The following is a 27625-nucleotide window of genomic DNA, read 5'->3' on the forward strand; positions in this document are numbered from 1 at the left end:
ATTTCTGCCCAGTGTTGTCATATAGAAAGTTTGGTCTTTAAGTGCTTCTCTTTAAACTGTTAAGTAAATATGGACACAGAATGTAATTTAAAATAAGCCTCCCTTCAGACAGAAAAGAAATAAGCAAAATATTGTGCCTATACCTTTCCTGTGTGCATAAAAGAAGCTTGCCAACTGGTGGGCTTCTTTGGAGAATGATCAGGTAAGAACATAGCTCTTTTGTTGGGGAATCTCCCAATGTCAACTTCTGAAGATCTTTTCTGTGGCACTATTCATTCCTCCAGAGAGGAATCACACAATCTCTGGCCTGGAAAATAATGGGAGGAGTTTAGAGCTGCCTGCGTGGCTATCTAGCTGCCAGGATGGAAGTAACCTGGGGAGGGCTCAAACTTATAGAACAGTGTCTCTCTTTTGACCTCCATTGTACCTGTGGTCATGCTACCTGGAGTCTCTTTGGTTCGACCTTAATAGAAATAAGCCTTTCAGGGCTTCCCTGGTGGCACAGTGGTTAAGAATCCACCTGCGCTCTAGAGCCCACGAGCCACAACTACTGAGCTCATGCTCCACAACTACTGAAGCCTGCGCGCCTAGAGCCCCTGCTCCGCAACAAGAGAAGCCACTTCAATGAGAAGCCCGCACACCACAACGAAGAGTAGCCCCTGCTCGCTGTAACTAGAGAAAGCCCGCGTGCAGCAATGAAGACCCAATGCAGCCAAAAATAAATAAATTAATTAAAAAATATATTTTTAAAAAAAGAAGAAGCCTTTCATTTTCTGATGGGGTGGGAAAAACATTATTCACCTGGCTGTTCACGGTTTAGGTGAGAAGCTGAGTATCAGCCCATCACCTCTACCCTGCCTTCCAAGCTAGTGGTCACCTCGAAGCCAGCACCATCTGGGATACTGCAGTGCAACCTAGCTTGCTTCTTGTGGTACTCCCTGCTGCTACTGCTTGCTATTCAGTTTTACCAGCTCTGCCAATTCCCCCATGTGCTTTTTGTCATCTGGTTGACATTGTATGCCAGGTGTTTTCTCCTCTCCCTTTCTCTTCCACCTTGTCAATCCATGTCTTTTCTATTTTTCTTTACTCCTTTCTAGTGGGGTTTTGTGAGAAAGAAAAAAATGTATGTGTTCAATCCAACCCGAAGTCCCTAACTCCTTTTTTTTTTTTTTTAATAAGATGTTGGGGGTAGGAGTTTATTAATTAAATAATTAATTTTTGCTGTGTTGGGTCTTTGTTTCTGTGCGAGGGCTTTCTCTAGTTGTGGCAAGCGGGGGCCACTCTTCATCATGGTGCGCAGGCCTCTCACTATCGCGGCCTCTCTCGTTGTGGAGCACAGACTCCAGACGCGCAGGCTCAGTATTTGTGGCTCACGGGCCTAGTTGCTCTGTGGCATGTGGGATCCTCCCAGACCAGGGCTCGAACCTGTGTCCCCTGCATTAGCAGGCAGATTCTCAACCACTGCACCACCAGGGAAGCCCCCCTAACACCTTCTTAACACTTATTTTCAAAAATATACTTAGCCCATTGTTTTCCCCTTGACAAGGATAAGCATAGGAGAGGAAGTATGTCACTGCAAACAGACTAGCTTTATGACAAGGAACTCATATTTTTCCCTCTGAGAAAGATTTTCCCTCTCAGGGAAATTCTTCTTCAGAGGCAATAACTAAACTTTTATTAGGGTTGCCATAATAAGTTAGATGCTAGGGATACAACAGTTATAGCAAGGTGTGGCCTTTGCCTTCAAGAATCCTATTCTAAACAAAATAGCATGGACAAAAGGAAGCAGTTGGAGAGAGACATGTAAAAACAAATCAAGTGATAATTCCATCACCTGGCACAGTGCCTGGAGCATAGCAGGCATGCAAACAGTGTTTACTGAGTGAATGAATGCTATATTGGTTTGTAAACAGAGTATGGGATCACAGTGGAGGAAGTAATTAATTTTGTCTTGAGAGGTCACTTGGAATAATTTAGTTTTTATATTTAATTACATATGGTTTAATGTAGATTAAATTGAAATATACGTGAAACAATATGTAATTAAGTTTATGTTGTCTTTAATTTCCCTTTTAATATTTTTCATTTCTTCCCCAAAACATTGCCTTGATGTGGCAGCTATATTTTATTTTCCCACAGCATGCGGCACAGTGCTGAGCAGATAGCCAATAATCAATAAATGCTTGTTGATGCCACGGTTCTCTAGAACTGCTTCTGTTTAGTGCAGCTGTCTCCTCTCCTGTCAAGCTGGCAGGAGACCTGTCCTCTCCTGCCAGGTTGACCTAATGTTCCTTTGCAGAAGCACATGACTTAGGAACAAATAAGTCACAGCCATGTTTAGGAGTGAGAGTGGTGTTCACTGGAGAAAGCCAAGTAGCAGGACCTCTATACCTCTGGGCAACCTGTGTCCCTACATATATATATATATATATATATATATATATATATATATATATATGTAACAGGTATATATGTATATAGAGAGGAAGGCCATGCAGAATACAGGTTGGGGGTCACGGGCCTTCAAGGTGGAAAGCCCTCAGCCCAATTGCTGGGTCTTCAGTGACTTAAGCTCTCTGATCTACCCATTTGTATGATGAGGATAATAATAGTTGCCTTATAGAGTTATTTGAGGATTAAATAAGATGCTTATAAAATGCATAGCCTAGGACAGTGCTAGGTATGTAATAAAAAAATACGTCAGCCAGAAGTAAAGCTGTGTGAAGTAAAATTATATGGTTTTATCTAGGAGACTCTTTATTACTCTCTGTACTGCACAAATTTCACATATTTAAGAAATTCACATTATATCTTGCAGTGCTTCCCAAGATGCCCATGCATGCTATTTGTCCCTGAATTTAAGTAGTGCCCCTCTCATTCTGTAACTTTTTTTTTTTTTTTTTTGGCCCCAGAAGGACTGAGAGCTACCTATTTTGTTACCATAGACTGGAAAAAATAATTGTCTATTAAGTCCCTAAATCCTTGCTTTTCAAACTTTGCTGTACATTGGAATCAGCTGGGAGTCTTTCAAAAATTCTAAGCCCTGACTGCCACCTTTAGACATTTGATTCAATTTCTGGGCGTGGAAGTATTTTTAAAGCTCCTCAAGTGATCCCAACGGACAGCAACGTTTACGAACCACTTTTTAAATTATGTAAAAATTGAGAAAGAGATACATTAAAAGGACCTAGTGGTCATAGATTTTATAAGAATAAAAATAGGCTGACAAATAAATAATTCAGTTGATTCTGGTTCTTTTTTTAGCAAAAACCATAGGTATCAATTTGTTTGAAGATTATGCAGGTATTTCTGCCCTTCTAGACTCCTTAGCTTCCAAAATTTATGAAAATTCACCACTGGCAGCATACAGAAGTTATTTTGAGGATGAACAAAATTTTTCATCAAGATTCATGAATTCAAGACTGATTTAAAAAATAATCTCAAGAAGTGGTAAAGTTAATTTTCCTCTACAACTTTAAAGAGAGATTAAAGTTTTATATTATCTTGGTAGCTGCTTATACATTAAGACACAGAAAAATAATGCATATCACCTTCTATTTGTTGTAACTTTTTCTTTCTTCCTTTTTGTCAAAATAAAAAGCCTTCCATATACAAAATGAGTGGCTATTCATTTAGCGCTTATCATATGCTAGGGTGTTGGAAAATATTACATCAAAATGACCATGGTCCTATAAGGTGAGAATTATGATGTCTATTTTACAGATCAGGAGCATTTTATAGTAAGTTGCCTAGGGTCACACAACTAGGAACTGGCTGAGCCAAAATATGAAACCACTTCTTTGTGCTTAAAGAGCCTGTGCCTTTTCCATATTCCCAAGAGCCAGAGTTCCTCTGTTTTTGCTGTGGAACTAGTTCAATTCTATACAAGGTAACAGTGAGCATCCTTCTGTGGGGAGAAGCCTGGGAAAGTCCAGGAGAATTTCCATGGCGACTCTCAGATTAGACACGGCCTGGAGCTGTGTCTGACCTCCTGGATCACATTAAGTCAAGCCAGCATTGGCCTCATGAAAAATTCACAATAAATTAAGTTTATGAAATTCTTTTTGTTCTTGCAGTTCTTTCAATGGGAAAAATGACGAAGATGATCAGTTTCATCCTTCTCACCACTGTTCTGGCAATGGGCAGGGAAAGCTGGGTAAGCTCATTACAATAGCTATTGTTTTAAATACCCACTTAGATCTGAATTTTCTTTTATTTTGCAGAAAGTCTATAGTAACTTGTCACTGAAAAAACTTAAGTAGCGGGAAAATGAAAAAGCACCTGCCACATAATAGGCACTTATTAAGTGCTTTAAAAAAAACCTTTAGGGCTTCCCTGGTGGCGCGGTGGTTGAGAGTCCACCTGCTGATGCAGGGGACACAGGTTCGTGCCCCGGTCCGGGAAGATCCCACATGCCACGGAGCGGCTGGGTCCGTGAGCCATGGCCGTTGGGCCTGCGCATCCGGAGCCTGTGCTCCGCAACGGGAGAGGCCACAACAGTGAGAGGCCCGCATACTGCAAAAAAAAAAAAAAAAAAAAAAAAACCTTTAAAGTAAAAATCAGTATTCATACTAAGTAAAATCTTTTTTATTTACTGGAGTTATTTGGGTGGTTGCATAATATTAAGAATTTAAAACTGTCCTTGGAAATTGACCTTGAGCTTTCCAGTATCGGACACTGTCAGTGTAAACTAAACAGATTATTTGAAAGTAATTGCAATGAACTTGTGCCCCTCTCCATTCATGAGTAAAAAGGGAAAAACAATCATTTACTCAAAGTTCTGGGAGAAAGAAAACGCCTAAGTTTTAAATAAGCTTACTAACACTGTATATGTAGTCACATAAAAATTGAACATCCTTGCCCTGTAATCCTTTAGTTATTTTTAAATTGTATAGTCCACTATATTTAACAATATCACAACCAATTTCCCACTATTAGAAAGCAACACAGGATTCCAGATGCCGTAAAATGTCTTTGCTGTTCATTTTTTAGACAGGTATAACTCAGGGGGCTAAGCAAATAGCTCGTTCAGAGAGGATAAATCAAAGAGAGTTGAAGAGAGAGTCTGAAAATAAGAAATAGTCCTAGAGAAACAGCTGGGAAAGCTTCAGTGACTTGGGCCTGGAGACAGGAGGTAGGAGTCCTCTACTATCATTTCTCTATTCTCTTGCTATATGACCTTCAGTTTAGAGGCTGAATTTCTATGTTTACGTTATAGTCCTTCACAGGAAGACAATGTATTTTCCTCTTTCTTTTGCCCCAAACAGAATATCTGAGCATGCTGTTCAGACAGCCTAGCAAAGTGCCCAGAACACAGTATGCCCTCATATTTATGGAATGAATACAAGGTAGCACATAAAGATAGAAACAGGAAGTTATGCAATTATAAATTGGGAAATATGTCTGACTGTATTCAAATGCCTATTTTAGGAAATAATGTATATAAAAGTAGTGTAAGGCACTTACATGTTAAAATTCATAATTTCTCAGCAAACATTTATGCTTATCACAGGAGATCATGACATGAGCTGCAAATAGAGTTGTCAAAGTAAAAACAGGAAAAAGGCAAAACTTTGTCTTTTGTCCTTTCTCTTCACTATCCCCTAGTAACTCTCCCAGTGTTGAGTACTTAAGGGTCTTTACTGCAGCTTCTTGGTCTCAGTAGCTCTTCCCAGGAGGCACACCTCTGCAACTCCCCTTCCCAACTCACCACATTTGCTTTAGCTCTGGAGAAATCCGCTCAGTCAGATGCCACTGTAGAAGGAAGCTGATAAACTCTTTCACATGCAATATTCTTGGGTTATTTGCCTTTTTTATAGAAAGTAAACAATTTAACTGAAAGACTCAGGCTTCTCCATCCTGTTTTGAAATAATTAAGGGAAAAACAATAAGTAAGCCAAAAGGTAAAGTGACTCCAGTAGAATTTCCAGAAACAGGTAAATGGGTAAGATACTCAGGGATCTGAGGGTCTAAAGTAGCATCCCTTAGAAAGGTGACCATGTGTCATCAGGTTATGACCATTCAATATATTTTTAAAACATATCAATACAAAAAGGTCATTCAAAAGCCTTGTTTATTTTAGAGACTGACACACTAGTCACATGTAATGATGCTGTAAAGCAATTTCCTGTTAAGAAAGCACTCAGGCGGTGATATGTAGAGTTTGAGAGTAGGATTCCTTGAACTGGATATGAATCCTGACTCCTCTTGCCCGCTGAGAATTTCCTGTTTCCTTGAGAAATTGCAAGTTTCCTCAAGGATGATTTCCTTCCTACCTCGTGGAATCGTTACAAGGATCAAATGAGACAACCACTCTACAGCTCTTGGTGTAGTCATTCAGATTATTTTATATCATTTTTTAGTTCAAGCACTTTACCGTAAGCCATAATTTCTTATTCCTCAAATAACAAACAGTGTTAGAACTTGCAAACCACTTTCTGGTTAGAATATTATTCTGAAATGGGAGTTGGGGACAAATTTGAATCGTTAATTTATCCAGCTTGTTCGGAGCGTTTATTCTTCCTAAGAACGAGATGCGCGTTACTCTGCAGGCTCTGGAGAACTGCCTGCACGAGCAGGCGCGGCTCAGAGCCCAGGTGCACCTGCTTGAGACCAGGGTCAAGCAGCAACGAGTCAAGATCGAGCAGCTTTTGCATGAGAAGGAAGTCCAGTTCCTTGATAAAGGAGAGGAGAATAGCGTCATTGACCTTGGAGGCAAGAGGCAATACGCAGGTCAGAATCTATGTTTCTTATGTGTTACCATAACTTACATCATACACCCGTGTGCAATGGTGGTGCTAGTAACTTGATCACTTCAGGTTTTGCTAAAGACCTTTTCCTATTCCAGTAACAAGCAACATGAAGCATTATACCAAATTTAAACGTCTTCTACTATATTTTACCCCTTTCTCTCTATTATCTCTGCAAGGGACATTTAATAGCATATGCCAATTATCTGAGGATTCCAATAGTTTAATTAGAGATCATGACAATGGATTGTTTAAATATCAGTGTGCAAATGGCAGATTATATTTGTGAAATTTTACAGTTTTTTATTTGTGTACTGTATCTTGCTTCATTTCATTTATACAACTTTCCCTTCTGAAACCCTGACATGCCTTAGGATAGTAAGTAAGGTAATAGAGTAAAAGGGCAGGGCAGGATAAAGAATCAGAGTTATTTAGGAAAATAAATCATTTTCCTATTATTTATGTTTTATGTGTATATTTTACAGTTTGGTCATTTTCCCTTTGATTAGGCCAGGTTTCCCCCCAGAAACTAAATGATCTTAAACTGCTAACATATTGCACTTATCCCTACACAGGTCTTGTTCCCTACAGAAAAGTATTCACCTGATTTCCTCCAGGCAACTTTAAAATAAACAAATAATAGTTGTCACAAATGAGAATGACATCTGGAATCCTTTGTTCTTATATGTCTACTGTACTGCCATGACATATTATAATTTCTCCATTTATGAGCCTATTTTTGTCAATTAACTGGATACTTTATAAGGTCTGGGATGATGTTTAATGCACTCTTTCCTCCTTATTTCCCATCAGAGTCCTTGGAACATGCTACAGCCTCATATTTATGAATGAAAGCACGGTAGTACATAGAAATAGGAATAGCAAGATAAGCAATTATAAACTGGGAAATATATCTGACTATAACTGAGAACCTGTAGAGGCTAATGAGATGCCAAGCTGATGAGAATAAAAACATCTTTATTTTGTGTTTCTAAATATACTCATCAGTGTTAGATATGAGTTGTGAGAATCTTACAATGTATGCTTCAATAAAATGCTCCCTTTTTCTCTTTTTACTGAGATCCTAATCTCTCTTTGCTCAGACTCTTTGCCCTGAGTTCCTGACTCTGTTGTTCAGCAACTTGATCCTTTGCCCTTGATCCTTGGAGTCCAACTGCCTTCCCCAGTTTAGGGGACAGAAGGAGACCAGAGCCACAGTTCTGCAGAGTGGGACTGGATACGGAGCGAGAATGGCGTGTGGCTCTGAAGCATGGAACAAAGAGGAACCAAGGACCGCTTGGGTAAAAACAGGCTTCAGAAACAAGGGACTTTCTGAAGCCATCACAGGAGCAGAGAACCAGGAACTGGAACCTAAGTGGAGAATTACTGGGAAGATTAAGCAAGACAGTGAAAGAAGACTCAGGAAAGCAATCAAACAGGAAGCAGAATCAGTAGTGATTTCTTGAAGACAGTGATTCTCTTGAGAATCACCTGGTGACCTTTTAAAATGCTGATGGCTTGTCACAGTTTCAGGGACGCTGGCAGAAGACAAGAGACTCCAGAGTCAGAGACATGAGCTTCATGTTTGCACCAATGTGTTCAGCCTGCAAATACCAAGGAAGCAGTGTGGAATAATCCAGGTGGAAGATGTGCAGGCAGTGGGCTAGGTCACAGCTGAGGAACCCTGAGCTTAGGAAACCTCAATCTTTTATAATAGGTTACAAGCAAATCTGCCCAGCCTTTGTACCCCAGAGGAAGCACACAAACCCACCATCTGCCCTGGGGCAGCCACTATCTCTATCTGCCCAAAGCTGTTCACTATAGAAACATCCTTGAAAAAAACAGTCCAGAACACAAGCTCTGTGTGCAAAATGTGCAGAAATGCAAATGACCCATGAGAAATTATAAACAGTGCCTGAGCTCCAATCCAGGCCAATTAAATGACATGGGTACTGGACCTCTTTCAAGTCTAACACAACAGATCTGCCTGAGACCTAAAAGAGTCATTAAATGATAATCCCTACAGGGTTGAAAAGGAGTGCTTTCCCTGTTGGATGTGGATGACCAGATCAGGCTTCTTACCAAATTTCTTCCTACAAGCTGAAAAAGTCCAAGATTCCCTGAGGTCACAAAGCAGAGGCTTTATTTCTTTTCAGGTAGGAGGTGGGGTCCTGTACCAGATTGGTACTTTTTTTTTTTTCTGCCTCACTGTGCAGCATGTGGGACCTCAGTTCCCGGGCCAGGGATCTCAGTTCCCCAACCAGGGATTGAACCTGTGCCCCCTGCAGTGGAAGCCCATAGTCCTAACCACTGGACCACCAGGGAAGTTCCCAGTTTGGTACTCTTTTTATTGGGTGTTTGGGACCTGGTTGTAATATGTTTATGTATCCAACAAGGAGGCTTCAGGTACCTATCCTGAGGCTGCAGAAAATGTCAATAAGACACAGATTAGAGGGTAAGATCTCGCTGGGTTAATTTGGTCAATCATTGTAGATGACAGGATTGATTCACAGAGAAGTGGGTAATCAGAATAGTCAAAAAGCCATTTGATTACTCTGTCTTATGGGCTGAATCATGTTCCCCCAAAATACATATGTTGAAGCCCTAACCCTCAGTACCTATGAATGTGACTGTACTTGGCGCTAGGGCCCTTAAAGAGGTGCTTAAGTCAAAAGGAGGCCATTAAGGACGGCCCTTAATTCAATCTGACTGGTATCCTTATAAGAGGAAGTTTGGACACACAGAGAGACACCAGGGCTGTGTGTGCACAGAGGGAAGACCATATGAGGACACAGCAAGAAGTCAGCCAAGAACAGAGGGTTCAGAGAAAACCAAACCTGCTGACACCTTAATCTTGGACTTCCGAGCCCTGTAACTGTGAGAAAATAAATTTCTATTATTTAAACTACACAATTTGTGGTATTTTGTTCCGGCAGCCCTAGCAAGCTAATATACCTTACATTGCCTTAGATGTCAGCTTCTGGCTCGGGAAGGTAGTACTTTTATAAAGAAAAGTTACTAGAGGTGTCCTTTCATCAGGGCTTGTCAGGGCTCTGGGCCAACCAGTGACCACTCTGTCATTGATTCACTAGAGGATATCTTAGCTGAGAGATCTGTAGTTTGTTCAGAACCTGATTGACCAGTGGAATGTCGGTGAGGTCAGAGACGTAAGGGGCTGAGAGCCATGATTGCTCTGGAATGGAGTGTTCCTGGTGGAGGAGTGAAGCATGTTTGGGGTAAATTCCTCAGTGGTGAGGCAGGTAGATGAGTTGGCAGGGGTTATTGTGAGGTAGCTTCCTAGGCTATCCATTCCATTTGATCAAGGAGGGAGTGGACAGGCAGATTTTAACATCGCTTCCTAAATCCAGGAGACATGTTCCGTGTCAGTCAAGATCATGTGTCTTTAAATGCCTGATGGAGGATGATCTTTTTGATGAACAGATTGTCAGTGACTGGTACAAATGAGGAAGCCCATTCAAGGATTAAAATGTGCCGTCTTCAAAAGATTGTCTACCATCATCAAGATAATGTACTTTCCAGGAGATGTTGCTCAGCGAAAGATGTAATCCAGTGTGTTCCTCCCACAGGGGCACTTGAGGATCAACAGAGGATGCTGGGAGAACACTGCAGCCAATAGGGCAGTGGAGGGTGCCTTCCTGGACAGGGCCTGGGGTGTGCATGGCTTAGGCATCTGCTCTCTGCCACTAAGTAGTGAATCAGACCTGCCATCCTCACAGTTTCTCATCTCCTTCTACCAAGCACGGGATGGGGAGAAATGAGGTTGCCATTCTGAGATATGCTCATAGATTTAAAGAGACATTACAGGTACTAATTCTAAACATTGAAAAGACATGGGTACTGGACCTCTTTCAAGTCTAACACAACAGATCTGCCTGAGACCTAAAATCATTCCATTATAGTACCTGGTCAAAAGCTGCATCCACCAGAAGTAGCAGCCAACTGGCCCCATCCACTGCCCAAGTCTGTGGTCAGCTAGTGGCCATATTATGACGGGGCTATCAAGCATTGGCTTAATTCTTCTAAGAAGCCCGGTTCAATCTGGAGCCACGGGCACCCAGCCAGCGGCGAAGTAGGAATAACATGTGTGCTTCCCCTGCTAAGTGTAAAACCAGACAGGCAACCCATGAAACTGGCATGTTCTGACATAACCGACTCTAAAGAAGAAACACTGGAAGGATCGCTGTTGCCAGTGAATTTTCCTAGAGGAATAGCAGAGGCTGTTATAGAAACAAAGTAGATTACACAACGACTCTGGGCTCCATCATAATGGCCTGGATCTGCCCTCTGTGGATGTCCCTGCCCTTAGTCACCCAAACACATATAATAGTCTATTTTAAAGCAAGGTTAAGTCTTGCCTATTGTTTGGAGAATGGATTGTAGCACTACTAACAATGGTCTTCAGGCAATTTGTTTAACTTCTTTTTGCCTCATTTTTCTCAGTTGTAAAATGGGGATAATCACAGTATCTAATTTAGAGAATTTTGAGAATTAAATGAATAAATACATGTAAAACAATGAGAACAGTGCCTGGCACACAGTAAGTACTCATAAATATATCTATCATTATTTTTTTTTTATGTTTCAAAGACAAATTGTTACACAATAAACTAGATACAAAACTACGAGGGATCCTGACAAAAATGAAAAGATTTATCTATATCTACCGTATCTATATCTTGCCTACCCCAATTTCCTTGGGGAGAATGGATATAAAGTCTTTGCCATTTAAATTTGACATAACTTCCAGCATGACCTTGAATTTGCTGCTGTCACCCTCAGCCCCTGTTGTTCTCTCTCCTGTAGCCCCCCAGGTCAGAAGAGGGGTCAGGGCTGGGGCAGGGAGGTCAGAGAAAGCAGCCATCAAAACCCCCAAGTGCATAAACAAAGCTAGGGAAAAGAGAAGAGTGGGAGTGGTACAAGAATAGGAGAGAGAAGAGGTTGTAGGTGCGAAGGAGAGTCTTTGATTCCAGGGATGACGCTGCCTCTAGACCACAGGGGCTCAAAGTAGAATGATAAGGAGTTAAAAGTATCTTTGGTGTTGGGGGGATTGCCTGGCAGAGAGATCACTGGTATTATGAGTGTACTGGCTTTGTGGAGGCTGCACAGGTATGGGATTACAAGTGTATACGGTGGAGCTAGAATTCTGACCTTAACTGTTTTCATGCTTCTCTTTTGCATGTTACAGTCCAGGTACAGTAACTGACTTCAGTTTCTCAACAGCACCCTGCTCTCCTGAGCCCTGGGAACTTTACATTAGCCATTATCTCTGTCTGGGGCATCTTCTCTACTCAATCCTGTCCCCTGGGCTGACTCCTATTATTCATCCTTCGGACCCCAGTTTAGCCCTTCAGGAAACTTCCTGACCCTCAAGACTGAATTAGGCATCACTTCCATGTACTCCAAAAGCACCTTTTACTATCCTTTCTTTTTTTTTTTTTTTAAAGATTTATTTATTATTTATCTATTTTTGGCTGCATCGGGTCTCAGTTGTGGCATGCGGAATCTTCGTTGAGGCATGCAGGATCTTTTGTTGTGGCGTGCGGGCTCTTCACTGTGGTGTGCAGGCTTCTCTGTAGTTGTGGCATGCGGGCTCCAGGGCTCATGAGCTCTGTAGTTTGCGGCACCCGGACTCTCTAGTTAAGCGTGCGAGCTCAATAGTTGTGGCACGCGGGCTTAGTTGCCCCGCGGCATGTGGGATCTTAGTTCCCTGACCAGGGATAAAACCTGCATCCCCTGCATTAGAGGGTGGATTCTTTACCACTGGACCACCAGGGAAGTCCCTACTTTTCTGTCTCAGCACTTATCATGGAGTATTGTCACTGCATGCTTAGTTGTCTATCTCCTGCTAAACTGTCTAGGTACTGGTATCTTTAGCATCTAATGTGATGATTGGCATATTGTGAATGTTCAATATATATTTTTAAAATTTAATTGGTGGAACAAATCAGATGGAAAAAAAAAGAGAGGGCAGATGCTTCAAATGTACTCATGGAGTAAAACAAGATATTTATTTGAATAACAACTCAGAGGAAAGTAACAGGTTGGTCTGCAAAGGATATGTGATTCCAAAAGTAGGAACAAAACTTATCTCAAGGGCAAGAAACTGATCAGTGTAAGAGAAGAAGTACCAGGGAATTCCCTGGCGGTCCAGTAGTTAGGACTCGGCACTTTCACTGCCATGGCCTGGCCCGATCCCTGGTCAGGGAGCTATGATCCCGCAAGCTGCATGGTGCGGCTGTAAAAAAAAAAAAAAGTACCATTATTCCAAATACCAAACCAAGCTCCAGCGTGTCTATTTAAACAATCTAAGTGGGTTGTCAACACAGATTCAAGTGTCAGATAATGGCAGGAGGCAGGCAGTTGGGTGTTTGTTACAGGGACTGTGCAACCAGTCCTGGGAAGAGTGAGGTTTAAGCACTAAAACTCTCACCACTGTGTTGAGAGTGCTGGGAGCAGAACTTAGGAACTTAGGAAACTTAGGAAACAAGGAGTAAGGCAAGAAATCGGTTACTAGGAAATTGAAATACCAAGGACAGCGCAGAACTGACTGTATAAGTAGGAGTTGGGTAGAAGAGTCATAGGGACAGGGTCTAGACAAACTATTATAGTGTGTGTGTGTGTGTGTGTGTGTGTGTGTGTGTGTGTGTGTGTGTGTTAAAAAATTATAGCATGCATAATATGATAATAGACATTCTAGATAATAGACATTCTAGATGACTGTTTCTGGCTATAACAGCTAAAAAAATTCCAGAAGGCAGTAGATCTGTTTTTATGATTATGTGTTTATGATGGCGTGTTTATGATGAAGCAAGCATGAAGGAGAAGGAGGAATAAGCTATGAAATATAAATCCAGTTCAATTGTATTTTATTTTTCAGCATATAGGAAAATAGTACTAGAGAGCCTACCAAGGACAAACACTCAATAAATAAAATATATAATAAGACATAAATTCTAAGAAAATATATAATATATTTATATAATATATAATATTATATAAAATATATAAAAATTTGCTCACACCAAAGTGTATGTTTTTGTTCTCCTTAAATTAAAAAATTAAGTATACATGTATATGATCTGTAGAAATAAATTTCTTTGTTCTTATTTACAAGTTACTGTATTATTACTAAATCAATTATTTTCTGAATTCTAATTCATCTCATAGTAGAAAATGCCTAATTACATACAACCTAGCAATTTTTGAAAACAATGCACAAATCACATGTTTTTTTTTTTTTTTTGCAAAAACAGGTACAAAGTTTATTATTAGAGACACAGCATACATGTGGGAGAGCACACAGAGAAACAGTTTATTTATTTAAGACAGAAGCGAGGCAGAAATACACACCCAGAGAGAAAGGGTGTGGGTGTCCTCCCTAATGAGGAGCGCAGTAAAGAGGGGGTCAAATCATGTATATAGGGCAGTTCTTCCAGGTCTTTGTTTACCTTTGGCCAGTTATCTTGTTTCTTTTTTCACACCTGACCTGCCCTAGAAATCTCTCCAACATGCATGCACATCTTTTTGCCAAGATGGATTTCAGTGCAGAGGCCTGTGGGAGATTTGACAACATTTGTTATGGGGTCGTGCCCCTCCCTTTTTGACCCCTGAGGAGCTTTTCTGCACATATGCAGTTGGGAAGGTAATAGATGTGGTCATCTTATCTCTTTACTCTAGCAGAGCTCAGCTCCTGCCCTAACTTTGTCTTTGGAGTGTCAGGGAAAACAAAGCTCCAATTTACTCCGCTGGACAAACTCCAGCTGTCCAGCCCAAGGCCCCATCTACCTCCTATCTCAGTATCTTTTTTTTTTTTTGAATTTTATTTTATTTTATTTTTTATACAGCAGGTTCTTATTAGTCATCCATTTTATACACACCAGTGTATACACGTCAATCCCAGTCTCCCAATTCATCACACCACCACCATTTTTATACAACATATAATTAAACGTATTTTTTTAATCTTTTGGGTGTGATTGAATTATGTGCCTACATTAAAAGATTGTAGTACCAAATTCACACTAATTGGTGACAATCATAACAGCCTTTGGTATCACATCTGTTCAGCCAAGACCACTAGTTTAACCATGCCCACTTCTGCAGGAGCCCCCAGTCTTTATGAGACAGTCTCTCAAGGCAGTATGTGTAGTGGTTATTGTAGAGAGTCCAAAGCCTGGTTTCAAAGTCCAGTTGCCCTTGCTAGCCATGGCCTTTGCGCAAGTTACTTGACCTCTATGTGCCTCATATTCCTCATCTGTAACATGGAAGTGATAAGAATACCTATCTCTTTGTTGTAAAGATCAAATGAGTTGGACTTTCCTGGTGGTGCAGTGGTTGAGAGTCCGCCTGCCGATGCAGGGGACACGGGTTCGTGCCCCGGTCCGGGAAGATCCCACATGCCGTGGAGCGGCTGGGCCGGTGAGCCATGGCCGCTGAGCCTGCGCGTCCGGAGCCTGTGCTCCGCAACGGGAGAGGCCACAACAGTGAGAGACCCGCGTACCGCAAAAAAAAAAAAAAAGAATCCGCCTACCAACGCAGGGGACACGGGTTCGATCCCTGGTCTGGGAAGATCCCACATGCCACGGAGCAACTAAGCCCGTGCGCCACAACTACTGATCCTGTGCTCTAGAGTCCATGAGCCACAGCTACTGAGCCTGCGCACCTCTTGTTGCTCTGCAACAAGAGAAGCCACCGCAAGAAGAAGCCCGCGCACCGCAACAAAGTAGCCCCCGCTTGCCGCAACTAGAGAAAGCTCATGTGCAGTAACGAAGACCCAACGCAGCCAAAAATAAAAAATTTTTAAAAAGAGCAAATGAGTTAATACATGTAACATGATTACAAAAGCATTTAGCATTTAGCTCAATGAGTGCCAGCTATCTATCTACATTATTATATCTTCTCTCCCTTGTTTTCAGAGGAAAGAGCCCACCAACCCTCCCATACAAGAATATTGCAACTTCCTCTCTCTCCTCTTAAGTTTTATCTTATGTTGCCTGGGGGTAAGGATGGCAGTGGTAGGGCCAGTTCTGGCATTCCCCAGCATGCTCTGTGGCGTGGTGGCTGAGTTCATGCTGGCCTTTCTTTGAGTTTAGAATGTGGGGTACTTTGTGCCTTTGGTTCTCAGCTTCGGGCTCAGCCACCATTCTGGGACAAGAGGAAAAAGCTCATTTGGCAGGCTGTCATGTCACTTCTTGAAGCTTCAACATTCAGCCTTCCAAAATGGCTTGCTTTCTGCATGATCAGAGAAGGTGTTCACCTCACCCAGTTTAACACAGTGTCTATCAAACAGAGGGCAGGTATCCTTGGCCTCACTCTAGCATTATGTAAGTATCCAAAAATTCTTTTTTTTTTTTAAACTCCCATGAACACAGAGCTCTTTAGCCCCCCTCCTGGGGGCATTGAGTGTGTCGAAACATTTTGAAAAGCATAGTTTTAAATATTTAGCTAATATTTTAAACAGTACATTGCTTGAACTTTCTATCACAGTGTAAGTCACATTTCCCCCAGGCAGGCTCCTTAACTTATTTGCTATAAGCAATTGAGCTACTGGCACTTTTTTGATGTTTATTTATTTGTTGGGGTTTTTTTTTTTTTTTTCAGTTGAAATCCTTCCTCTGGATCTTAAGTTGTGTTTGGCATTTTCCTCTGGGAAGAAGAAAAATTTTTTAAAAACTTAAACTCAGAGTTGGCATAAAATAAAAACAAATAGAAAATGTTGGCTGAAAACTCCATATTCACAGAGTTTTCCAGAGGCAACTGTTATAGCTAATCATTTTCATATTTGCTTGGAAAATGGTCTGGAACTTGTGAGTCTTTACTATTCAGCTCTTTGGTAGGTAATTAAATGTAAGCAAAGAGCTCCTTTCCTAACAACGTTAAAATCTGCTTACTTTAATGAAAAATATTGTGTGATATACTTGATCACAGATGTAAGCTTTTGAATAACATTGAACTAATTTTAGATAATCATTTTCCCATTGTTTTTCTGCTTGTTTAATTGCCAAAACAGGATTTTTAAAAAATAATCCAGCATGTATAAAGAACACTTGGGCTTCTGAATCTCAAAAATAAATATATGAATAAAACCTAAATCGTTAGAAAAATGAACATTTCACCAAAGCAGTAGTAGATGATTGGTCTCAACCTGATAAGGGTTTTTAGAAAGTGATGAAGGTTCTTTATTTTCATTTCTCTTCTGATTCCTATTGGCTATTCAATCTATTTAATGTGGAGTATATTTTATTTGTAACAAAATTGTTGTAGACAATTTGGCATCAAAACAATGAAAGTGAAGAAAGAACTTAAAATATGCTAAAAGAATGGAATTATCCAATCAGGAAGAGAAATTTTTTATTGGGTACAATTTAACATAAAACATTATATTAGTTTCTGGTGTACGACATAAGGATTTGATATTTGTATGTATTGTGAAATAATCACCACGGTAAGTCTAGTTAACATCCATTGCCATACATAGTTACAGAATTGTAGAAAATGTTTTTTTTCTTAAAAAGGAAGGAAATAAAATGATAAGGGTAAAATTTGAAAGTTTGTGATGTTAAATTATAGTATTTTTATTCAAAAGTCTGTGACTGGGTTTCCTTGAAACTATCTCTTTACAGTGGCCACGAATTCAACTACCCTAAAACATAGCTTCCTGGGCGTCTAAACAACAGTGAGTCCATACTTGCCATATTCTCGAAGTCAGTACAGATCAGCCTAGATAAGACCAAATAGATATTAATTTATCCCACGCTCAAGGGGTTTAAGAAACAGATATTATTTTTTGGTGACAAACTGGTAGCTATGTTTGCTTCAGGGGTCAAAGAAATACCATAGCAAAGGAGACTGTGGGGACAAAAGTAGAATCTTGCAGTTTTCAGCAAAAACATCTAAGAATGCATGGACTGTTATAAATTTCAGTGGGTTAGTAAAAAATCTGATGAGACTGAGAGGTTATAAGAATCTAACCAGAAGATTACTATTTTGAGTTCACTTCCAGATGTTCAGAATGATTTATGTTGCTCTAAGTCAGGATAATCTATATTAAATTATTTGTTTGGTGTTATATTTCTACTTTCATTTTAGTGTCACAGGAGAGAAAATTTCCTCTGTTCTGTCTGATAAAGCTATAAGTTTCACTTAAATATACTGTGCTTAACTGAAACATATACTTTTAATTGTTTTCTACAAGAATCAGAAATGAAAAACCAGATACATACTTCACTGTTTTATTTTTTCCATGATCATATCAAGAAGGCAGATGTTAGTTAAATACTAGGAAAAGAAATAAATAAGAATTTCCTAATAGCCACTGGAAGATGTACAAGATTCAGTTTTAAACAGCTGCTTATCTACATCATGTATTTATCTGTCTCCATTAGTATTGAGTAATCTCATTCAGAGGCTCCCTTTAAAAAAAAGAGACAGATAACAAGTACTACATTACCTTGTTTTCCAAACAGATTGTTCAGAGATTTTCAATGATGGGTATAAGCAGAGTGGATTTTACCAAATCAAACCTCTCCAGAGCCCAGCAGAATTCTCTGTTTATTGTGACATGTCCGATGGAGGAGGGTGGACTGTAATTCAGAGACGATCTGATGGCAGTGAGAACTTTAACAGGTGTGTTAATTATGACATAAGGATTTATCTGGAGTAGGAAATGTGAGGTTTACAATAAGTTAAGCCTTTTTATTATATCCTGAAGTGTATTAATTAGACAGAATTTCATTCTCTCTTAATAATAATAAAATACATTAGCTAATCAAGAAAATATTGGGGGTAGGGATGGAGGTGCACACCTTGGGTACTGCAAAGGTCCATTTGGATTTTGCTAAAGTCAGCTTTCACTTTAATTTTTTAGAGACTGGAATGACTATGAAAACGGCTTTGGAAATTTTGTCCAAAAAAATGGTGAATATTGGCTGGGTAATAGAAATCTTCACTTATTGACTACACAAGGTAAAGTTTGCCTAATATCAACTTCATCTGAAATACAATAAAAAGAACACAAATATTTTTCACTAAATCATAGGCAATAGAACTAATTCAGTAACTACTATGATTTGCAGATGGCAATGATCGCTTTTGGGCAATAATTCCCTTTGTAAAATGTGGCTGCTTGCACCTGGGTTGTGGGAGGGAGATTTCTCATATATTTTTGTTCTGTTCCTTGGAAGGAAAACTAATGTTATAATCATTCTTTTTAAATGCCTTGAGTGCCTCAAAACATATATATTGTATCAGTTATCTGTTGGCACAATAAAACTGTGTAACAAGACATAAATTTAGTGGCTTAAAACAACACCTGTTTCTTATTTCTCACAGATCTACAGGTTGGCTGGGTGGCTTTGCTGATCAAGGCTGAGCTCTGCTAATCTTGGCTCAGCTTGCTCATGGGTTGATGATCAACTTCCTGGTCACCTGGAGGCTGGCTGTTCTAGGCTAGCCTTGGATAGAATGCTTCAGCTCACTCCATTTGCTCTCTCATCTTCCAGCTGGCTAGTCTGGACTTGCTCTTGAAGCAGAGGCAGAGTTCCAAGAGAGACAGTGGAAGCACATAACATTCTTGAGACGCAGACTCAGAAATGGCACATGGTCATTTTCACTGCCTTCTATTGGTGAAAGCAAGTCACAGGACCAACTCAGACGTAAGGGGAAAGGAAATAGACTTAATGGGAGGAGTTACGAAGTCTCATTGCAAAGGGAAGGGTGAAGAATTGAGGAATTATGGCAGTTTTTTGGAATCAAATACCACAATATACTAAATAGTTTTGTTCCCATTCCACTTCCAAATTTTATTTTGAAAAATTTCCAAGACACAGCAAAACTGGGAAAAGTTTCAACCTACCACCGAGATTTTACATTAACATTTTAATCCCGTATCTATCCATCTATCCATCCATCAATCTATTTTTTTGGACATATTTCAAAGTAAATTGTGTACATCTGTATAAGTCCCCCTATATGCTTTTGCATGGATATCTTTAACTAGAGTTCAGTATTTGTCTAAAATATCACGAGTTTAATAATTCGTTGTCCAAGCTTCTCTTTCCCATGTTCTTTTGCTCCAATCCTTTACCTTCCTTACCTTAGTTGCTATCTCAGATTATAGTCAGTTCCACTCAAATCTGATTCTTAATGTTTCATAAAAAGCAACTGTATCGCTCAGGAAAACATGCTAAATCACACTGGCAATACACTAAATGTAAGAGCAAGGGTTTATTTTTTCCAAATAAGTTAAGGAAAGTGATTGGTGCTTCTATATTCATAATAGTATGATCATAATTATAGAGATCTTTGAGACACCAGAATAGTAACTCAGAGAGGATGGATAATCCTAGACGTCTGATGCTTTCTTTGTATATTCTTCTTGTGATCAGTGCTCTCTAAATTTCAATGTACTTATTATCCCACTTTTAAGTGTTTTATGATAGATATATAACATTTATCATACCAGCTTCTGTTTCTTTCACACATTAATATGCATCTGATTTCTTGTTGAAACTATGAAAACCCCAAGAAGTAACCTTTGGCTCCTTCTAAACATACAAAATTCAAAGTTATTATTTTTCAAATTATTATTAAGTGTTTATTTGCCCAGATGCGCTTTGCCAACACATCTGCTTCCCCTTCAGGTTTTGATTGGTGTTTCAGGCTGGCTACTCTCACGGTAGCAAAAATGTATTGATCAGTTCCAGGCGTCGCAACTGCATATCACATCATCCCAAGGAAAAACAGTGCCTTTGACCTTGCATTTCTTAATTATGAGAGCCTTTAAGGCTAAGGAGTTGCCTCTGAAAATAGCTTTATCCCCATTATACACATTTTGGCTGAAGTGTTTGTAATAAAGTTAATTTAGAAATGGTCTGTAATTGAACTTTTATTTACTCATTGACCAAAGAGATATTTAGATGATTACCTAAAAGTCTGAATCTCTTCCATAATACAAAGCACTTTTTTTAGGAGTCTTGACTTAGCCTGTGTTACTGCTCTTGTCCCCTTTGCAGTCTTAGCTCACATAACATTTAGTATGTTTTGATCAGGTGAAAGTGGCCTCTTCCTTGAAACCCCACTTTAGAGAGCTCCATGGGACAAGGAATTTGTGGGGCCAGAGTGCCTCCTAGACTCGCTCCAGTGGTGGGGAATCTAGCATTCCCTGCCCAAGAAGCCTTGAACTTGTCTCCAGGACCTGCGCATGCCTCTTCTTCATCTGTCCCCACTGTGGGACAATTATACAGCTGGTGTGTTCACCCCTAACTCTGAGGGGAGGTAAAGAAAGAGCTTTTATTTTGGTGTAAAAAGAGCGTGGGTGTGCAGCCTGGAACGCCCATGCGTGTGGGCAAAGCCCCTTGCTGTGTGTGGTGGAGACAGAGGTGGAAGAGAAGGGAAGTAGACCACAGACCAGGCCTGCATGCCGTGTCTCCATGTTCCAGCCCAGAACTGGGAGGCAGCCAAGACTAAATTCAAACCTGATCTTACAGGTCACTGTGAAAGTTTATTTATCAAAGTAGGAGGATTGAATATAGTTATTATCTAACAGTTTGATTTATAACTTTTTATGTTTCTGACAATAGTTCTATTTCTGAAAAAGAATAGTCTTTGTTATTTGCAAATGATGGGACAATGAAGAAAAGATGATTACTTGATGATATCAACTATTTCAGTCATTATTTATATTTAAGATCAACATTCTTACCAAAAGTAAGAAAAAGAGGATAAACGTTTAACGTCTTAAAACTTCTTTTATTGTTAGATTTCTTAATCTACTTACTAAAAAATGACTTGCTTTCTGTTGTTCTTTGCCAAGTGAATTACACTGGTTTTTACCTGTGATAGATGTAGTAGAAATGTTCTACCTTTAATATTGCGTCCCTAATTTTTTTCGAGTAAAGTACACAACAAAACATTCACGTTGTAAATACAATGGAGTCACTGCTTATTCTTTGAAAACTGACTCATGGCAGAAGGAAATGGTCTAAGTAAAATAGAGCCGCAAATTGTTTTTAAGCCTCAGTAAGTCAGTGTCATCTTACAAATTAAAAAAAAAAAACTACGATTTTTTTTTTCAGGAGACTACACATTAAAAATCAACCTTGCAGATTTTGAAAAAAATAGCCGTTACGCACAATACAGAAATTTCAAAGTTGGAGATGAAAAGGTACTAACATTTTCAAATAACTAACATCATGAATTAACATGTAAAACATACAATATAAACCTCAAGTCAGGGGAAACAAAAATATGCAATAGAACCTAATCTTTTATTTATTAAATAAGCCTGTTTAAATAGTAACAACTGATAATGGAAGTCACCTCTTTTCCTTTAGAATTCCTATGATTTGCATATTGGGGAATATTCTGGAACAGCTGGAGACTCCCTGGCAGGGAATTTTCATCCTGAAGTGCAATGGTGGGCCAGTCACCAAAGAATGAAATTCAGCACATGGGACAGAGATAATGACAACTACGAAGGGAACTGTGCAAAAGAAGATCAGTCTGGCTGGTGGTTTAACAGGTTTGACATTTTATAAACATAATTGTAGTGGTGTTGATGATTGCTCACTGGTGGGCATTAATTATAATATATGAGGTGATGTTGGTCTTCTTTGTGATACTGGTATTATTAAATAAACATCTTTATAAGAATTCTTAAGTGATGAAGTACCTTTAAGGATTTGTTCACTGTGTACGTTAGTAAAGCTTGAAAAATATATCATAGAAATAAATCAAATTACTGCTTTTACAAAGATTCTTTGCAAACGGAATCATGGGCGAGTTATTATAAGTAGTGGGTCACAAATTGACACAAAGAAATAGAGAACATTTTCGACGTTCTAATAACCAAGTAGCTCTCCACCTTCTCGTATCATACCAAATGGCCATGTTATTGTAATTTTTACTTTTCATTTACTGTGACTTTTATTAAATCATTGAATCCAAGCTCCTTCCAATGCATAAGTTTCCTCTACAACATTCCTGAAACCTAATTCCACCTTCTCATTGAATACTTCAATGTTACTTTATCAGCAAATTTATTCCATTTTTGATTGTACTAAATCAGTTTTTCTTCATTTTCCTTTTATTTGCCTGAAATCTTCCTTCTTATTACTTTGCCAGTTTTTTTTCTCAGTAGCTACAGAGTAATTGTATTCTTTTTCAACTTAATATCTTCGGGTGCTGGATAAGAAGATATTTATTGTATTCCTCAATGTTTTCTCTTCTCTAAGCTAGATATGCCTCATTCCTGTAACTGTTCTCCACCCACGATGGTATCCAGACAGTACCCTTTGTTGTAATCACAAAGTTAAGGCAGGAATGGAAAAATTCAAACAGTCTTCCTTAGAAATAACCTGATAAGCCTGCTATGTCTGCGAAGCAGATGTGCTCAGACTGTTAGGCAGTACATGAACTTTGAACATCTTTTCTATTTAGAAGACAGGGGCCCCCTCAAAATAACTTTGCATTACAGAATCTTTAGTGAGTATTTCTGGCATGCCGTGTTTTCCATGTAATTGAGGACTAATCATTTAAATTCCATAATCCAAATGTTAACATTTTTTTGATTATGTAAATACTTTAAAAACATTAAGCATCCTCTATTTTATGAAGTGGAGGTATGCCAGACATATGTCTATTTTCCCTAAAATCATGAGAATCGCCATTATGAACATCATGTGTTATTGTGATGTGCTGATTTTAGAGTTGTAGATTCTATGGAGGTACAGCTTGTTGTATATAGTGTGGAGTGTCAAGTTGAATCTAAATAGTTGTAAAAACACTATTTTATCTGGATTTTGCTTTTTTCAAAGTTTGAATCCATTTAATTTTTGGTCATTTTGTAAGGGAAGTGGAACACACACAGCAGTGAGAGGAGACAGAGAAACAAAGTTATCTTTCCTGTTTAACAAGTTGAAGGTGGTGTTAATCTTTTTCCCTAGTGGTTTTCTTGTTCTCTTAAAACCATCTTTATCAGCTTCTCTTCATCCTCCTTTTTCTTCCCGTTATTCTAAGTTAACCTTATGTAAGAATTATCAGCATTATGTAAAACATCTATAATTCACAAAGTTGCAAGCATCCCTTAATGTTTGTTTTGGAACAGAATTCCATACACGGAAATAACAACCACAATGTTACTGTTAGCAGGAGATCAAAACTAAGTACCTACCCAGTTGAACAGCTGGCACACAGATTAACAGGCGCTAATAAACGATTTACTTGACTTTAAAGATAGGGGTTCAGGAAGGACAAAGAAAGGCAATTCAGTTGCTGGAGCCACCCAAGGAGCCTGCATTATCCTTGGAGGCAAAGGAGATGATAAGGCTGTGCAGGTGGAAAAACAGAAAAGCTGGAGAGAAAGTCAATTGTTCCAGGAGCTCAGTGCTACTTCTATCATACCTGCTACTTCTGTGGTTTAACTCCATCATCCTCTTCCTCCTTACTCTTTATTTTTCTGTCCCATAGTTCTTCCAAGTTACATGAAATCTTGGCACTTCATAAGTATATTCCACTTACAAGGCGTTCCTTCTCTGCATAGCAAACTAATCACTGAGTGTTGACGTCTTCTCTGCTTTTCTGGTGTAGCATCTCATGTGTGTGCTCACAGCTACTTCTTCACCAAGGAAGCCCCAATCTAGCTTCAAGTCCAGGCTGTTCTAGAACCTGGAAGATGCTGGAAAATTGGTCTTAGAATTCCTAAGATTTCCTCTGTTGACCAGAGTCAGTTTCCTAATAGCATTCAAATCACAGACCAAATAAAAAAGTACATGTAGTAAATGTCTATAGGAAGGCAGAAATATGTCAAAATATATGTTCTGGAGGCTCAATTTAGAGTATTTTGTCTTTTTTTTTTTTTTTTTCGGTACGCGGGCCTCTCACTGCTGTGGCCTCTCCCATTGCGGAGCACAGGCTCCGCACGCGGAGGCTCAGAGGCCATGGCTCACGGGCCCAGCCGCTCCGCGGCATGTGGGATCTTCCCGGACCGGGGCACGAACCCGTGTCCCCTGTATCGACAGGCAGACTCTCAACCACTGCGCCACCAGGGAAGCCCAGTATTTTGCCTTTTGACGTTACTTTCCATTGCAGTTTTTAAAACACAGTAGGCTCTTAACACTTGCAGATTTAGCATACATGGTTTGGATTAGTTACATCAGTTTAAGTTAGGAGGACAGTACGGTCAGCAGGAGAGAATTACAAGGCGGGTAAGGGATTCAAGCCAGCCACTCAGCGTTTATGGGTAAATTATATGCTTTCTTTGATTCAGTAATTTAGGTGCTTTCCAAAGATTTTAAGAACTATTCCTTGTGAATGTTCTCCTTATGTCCTAATGTCTGATATCTTTTCATTGGTTATATCAATAAATATACAGTAACTAATTTCATAACAGTACACAGAGAATTATCACCTATCCTCAGTTTATCCATATCAGGAACAAAATTTACAGATTCCAAAGGAGGAAGGGGGACATTTAAAAATTTGTGATAACCTAACCAACTTATCTAGGTTGGAGCAATAAATGTAAAAAGTTAACTCAGCAACTAAGACAAATGATTATTGTCTGATGGCTGGGGAAATTTTAAATGGTGGTTTAGGTTTTGTCTTCTTATCCTTGAGCTTAAAATAATTGACGTACTATTGCCTTTTAAGAGGGAGGAAGGGAATTTGAATTATGAAAGCTAAGTCTTGGCAGCAGATGGATGAACACTGTAAGTGTAAAGTATACAGGGGAGCTGGCAAATAGAGCAGCGCGCCACGCCTTGCTTTGTTAACCCATACTGCTCTGGCTAAGGCTCAGGCTTACAAGGTCATGTTTTTGCTTGCTTGTTTTCTCCCTCCCTCCCTCCCTCCCTCCCTCCCTCCCTCCCTTCCTTCCTTCCTCCCTTCCTTTTCTATTAAGAACAGAACTCCTTCTTTATCAGTACTCTATAAGTGGCCTAGGTTTTATCCTGAGAGTTGTTATGGTACTAAAACCCACCAGTTTAAAAAACTCATGTTGTAGAATCACTTGGCTTTTGGAAACTGATAAATATTCCCTTATCTAAAAATGGCAGAGGGAGTTCCCTGGTGGTCCAGTGGTTAGGACTCCACACTCTCACTGCCAAGGGTGTGGGTTCAATCCCTGTATGGGGAACTAAGATCCCACAAGCCGCTCGGTGTGGCCAAAAAAAAAGACAGAATTCATAATTAAAATGTTTTTAATCATTTGCTAGCAAAATAAAATGGTTTCTTTCAAAGGGTATTTTTCTAGTCTGATTGTTTTGTGTTTATTTTTCCTCCCACTAGGTGTCACTCTGCAAACCTGAATGGTTTATATCACACTGGCCCCTACACGGCTAAATCAGACAATGGGATAGTCTGGTACACCTGGCATGGATGGTGGTATTCCTTGAAATCTGTGGTTATGAAAATTAGGCCAAATGATTTTATTCCAAATATTGTTTAATTGTCCCTGCTGGGCTTTCATTTCTGCAGTTCATCTTGGTTTAAGTGATTTGAAAAATAGCAAATCTGAACCTTCACATGTATAATGATGGCAGTTGTTATGTGCACTACTTTTCTTACTTGCCTTTATGACTTAATGTACTTTCAGTACAGCAAATATGTGATATTCACCAAATAAATGTAGATTATGTTACTATTTAATTGAATTCCTACGTGCAAAGGACTACAATAAGAGATTATTGCTGAACAAAAAATAAAAAGCATAGAGTATATACATGACTTGGGAGATAACACAGCATAAACTTATAATAAATTACATATGAATGTAGTTTTAAAAATACATGAAAAATATCCAGCAAATAATGAATTGCCAAATCAACTGCGTGGAAAATAAATATTATGAATCGAGAATGAACTCAGGTCTCTGACTGCAAAGCTAGAACTTTAAATACAACCCAGGATCTTAATCACTATAAAACACTTTCTCGTATTTTTAGGATGTTTATGTAGATTACACACTTCTTTCAGAAGCCTCATTTTAATTCTTATACCAATCCTGTGAGGTATTATTATCCCCATTTAAAAGAGCTGAGAATCTGAGAGGCTGTTATTGCTCCAAGTTACAAAGCTAATAAGTAGGGGAACAAGGACTCAAATCCAAGTCTTCACATGCTGAATCAAATGTATTGCACCCACGCTGCAACTTCTGGGATGTGTCAGACACAGAGGACGCACTTCAAACCCACGTGAAGTTTTTTGGATAAAAACATACACTAACCATACAACCACAAAAATATAAATAATTCTAAAAGCTGATAAGTATGAAGAAAAAATGTGTGCCTGGGGGATGTATAGCAGGGAACCTGACCTGGCTTGGGGAAGGGGGGGTCAGAGAAGTTTCCCAGAAGAACTAACTTTTTGAGCTGAGATCTTTTAACTAGATGTTATGTGGGAAATCATTGCAGGCAGAGAGAAATCCTTGTGTAAAGTACACAAAGCAAAAAGTGCATGGAAACAAAAAAAGGCTAGAGAGGCAATATGACTTAGTGATCCTTACATCCTTAAACCACGGATTCTGCCAGCTAATAGCTGTGTGACCTTGGGTAGGTACTTAACTTCTCTGAACTTCAGTAATCTCATCTGTAAGATGAAGATTATAACAGTACCTGCCTCATAGGGTTGAGTTGAGGATTACACAAGTAAAGTACTTAGAATAATGCCTTGCACAAAGTAAGCAGTCAATAAGAACTAGCCGTAATTATTAGTGAAGTTGGCATTAAGGGGCAATAATAACAGATGTCTTGAAATAATGGGTCACATAAAGATGTTAAGGTTGGGACTTCCCTAGTGGTCCAGTGGCTAAGACTCCGCACTTCCACTGCAGGGGCCGTGGGTTCGAGCCCTGGTCGACA

At 39.4% G+C, this 27625-nt stretch overlaps 1 protein-coding gene across 2 annotated transcripts in view; it reads left to right on the forward strand.

Annotated features, from left to right (window-relative positions):
* The window catches only part of FGL1 (fibrinogen like 1), a 57353-nt gene extending 30934 nt beyond the window's left edge, over nucleotides 1-26419 (forward strand). For both annotated transcript variants that reach the window (XM_032618136.1, XM_032618137.1), the window contains exons 2-8: nucleotides 4077-4156; nucleotides 6552-6732; nucleotides 18236-18395; nucleotides 18637-18734; nucleotides 21845-21933; nucleotides 22103-22290; nucleotides 26055-26419. In XM_032618136.1, coding sequence (XP_032474027.1) covers nucleotides 4085-4156; nucleotides 6552-6732; nucleotides 18236-18395; nucleotides 18637-18734; nucleotides 21845-21933; nucleotides 22103-22290; nucleotides 26055-26214 — 948 coding nt within the window. In that variant the 5' untranslated portion in view covers nucleotides 4077-4084 and the 3' untranslated portion in view covers nucleotides 26215-26419. The remainder of the gene's footprint in view (nucleotides 1-4076; nucleotides 4157-6551; nucleotides 6733-18235; nucleotides 18396-18636; nucleotides 18735-21844; nucleotides 21934-22102; nucleotides 22291-26054) is intronic.
* Nucleotides 26420-27625: the final 1206 nt, after the last annotated feature.

The sequence above is a fragment of the Phocoena sinus genome, chromosome 21, assembly GCF_008692025.1.
Source record: "Phocoena sinus isolate mPhoSin1 chromosome 21, mPhoSin1.pri, whole genome shotgun sequence".
Taxonomy (NCBI): domain Eukaryota; kingdom Metazoa; phylum Chordata; class Mammalia; order Artiodactyla; family Phocoenidae; genus Phocoena; species Phocoena sinus.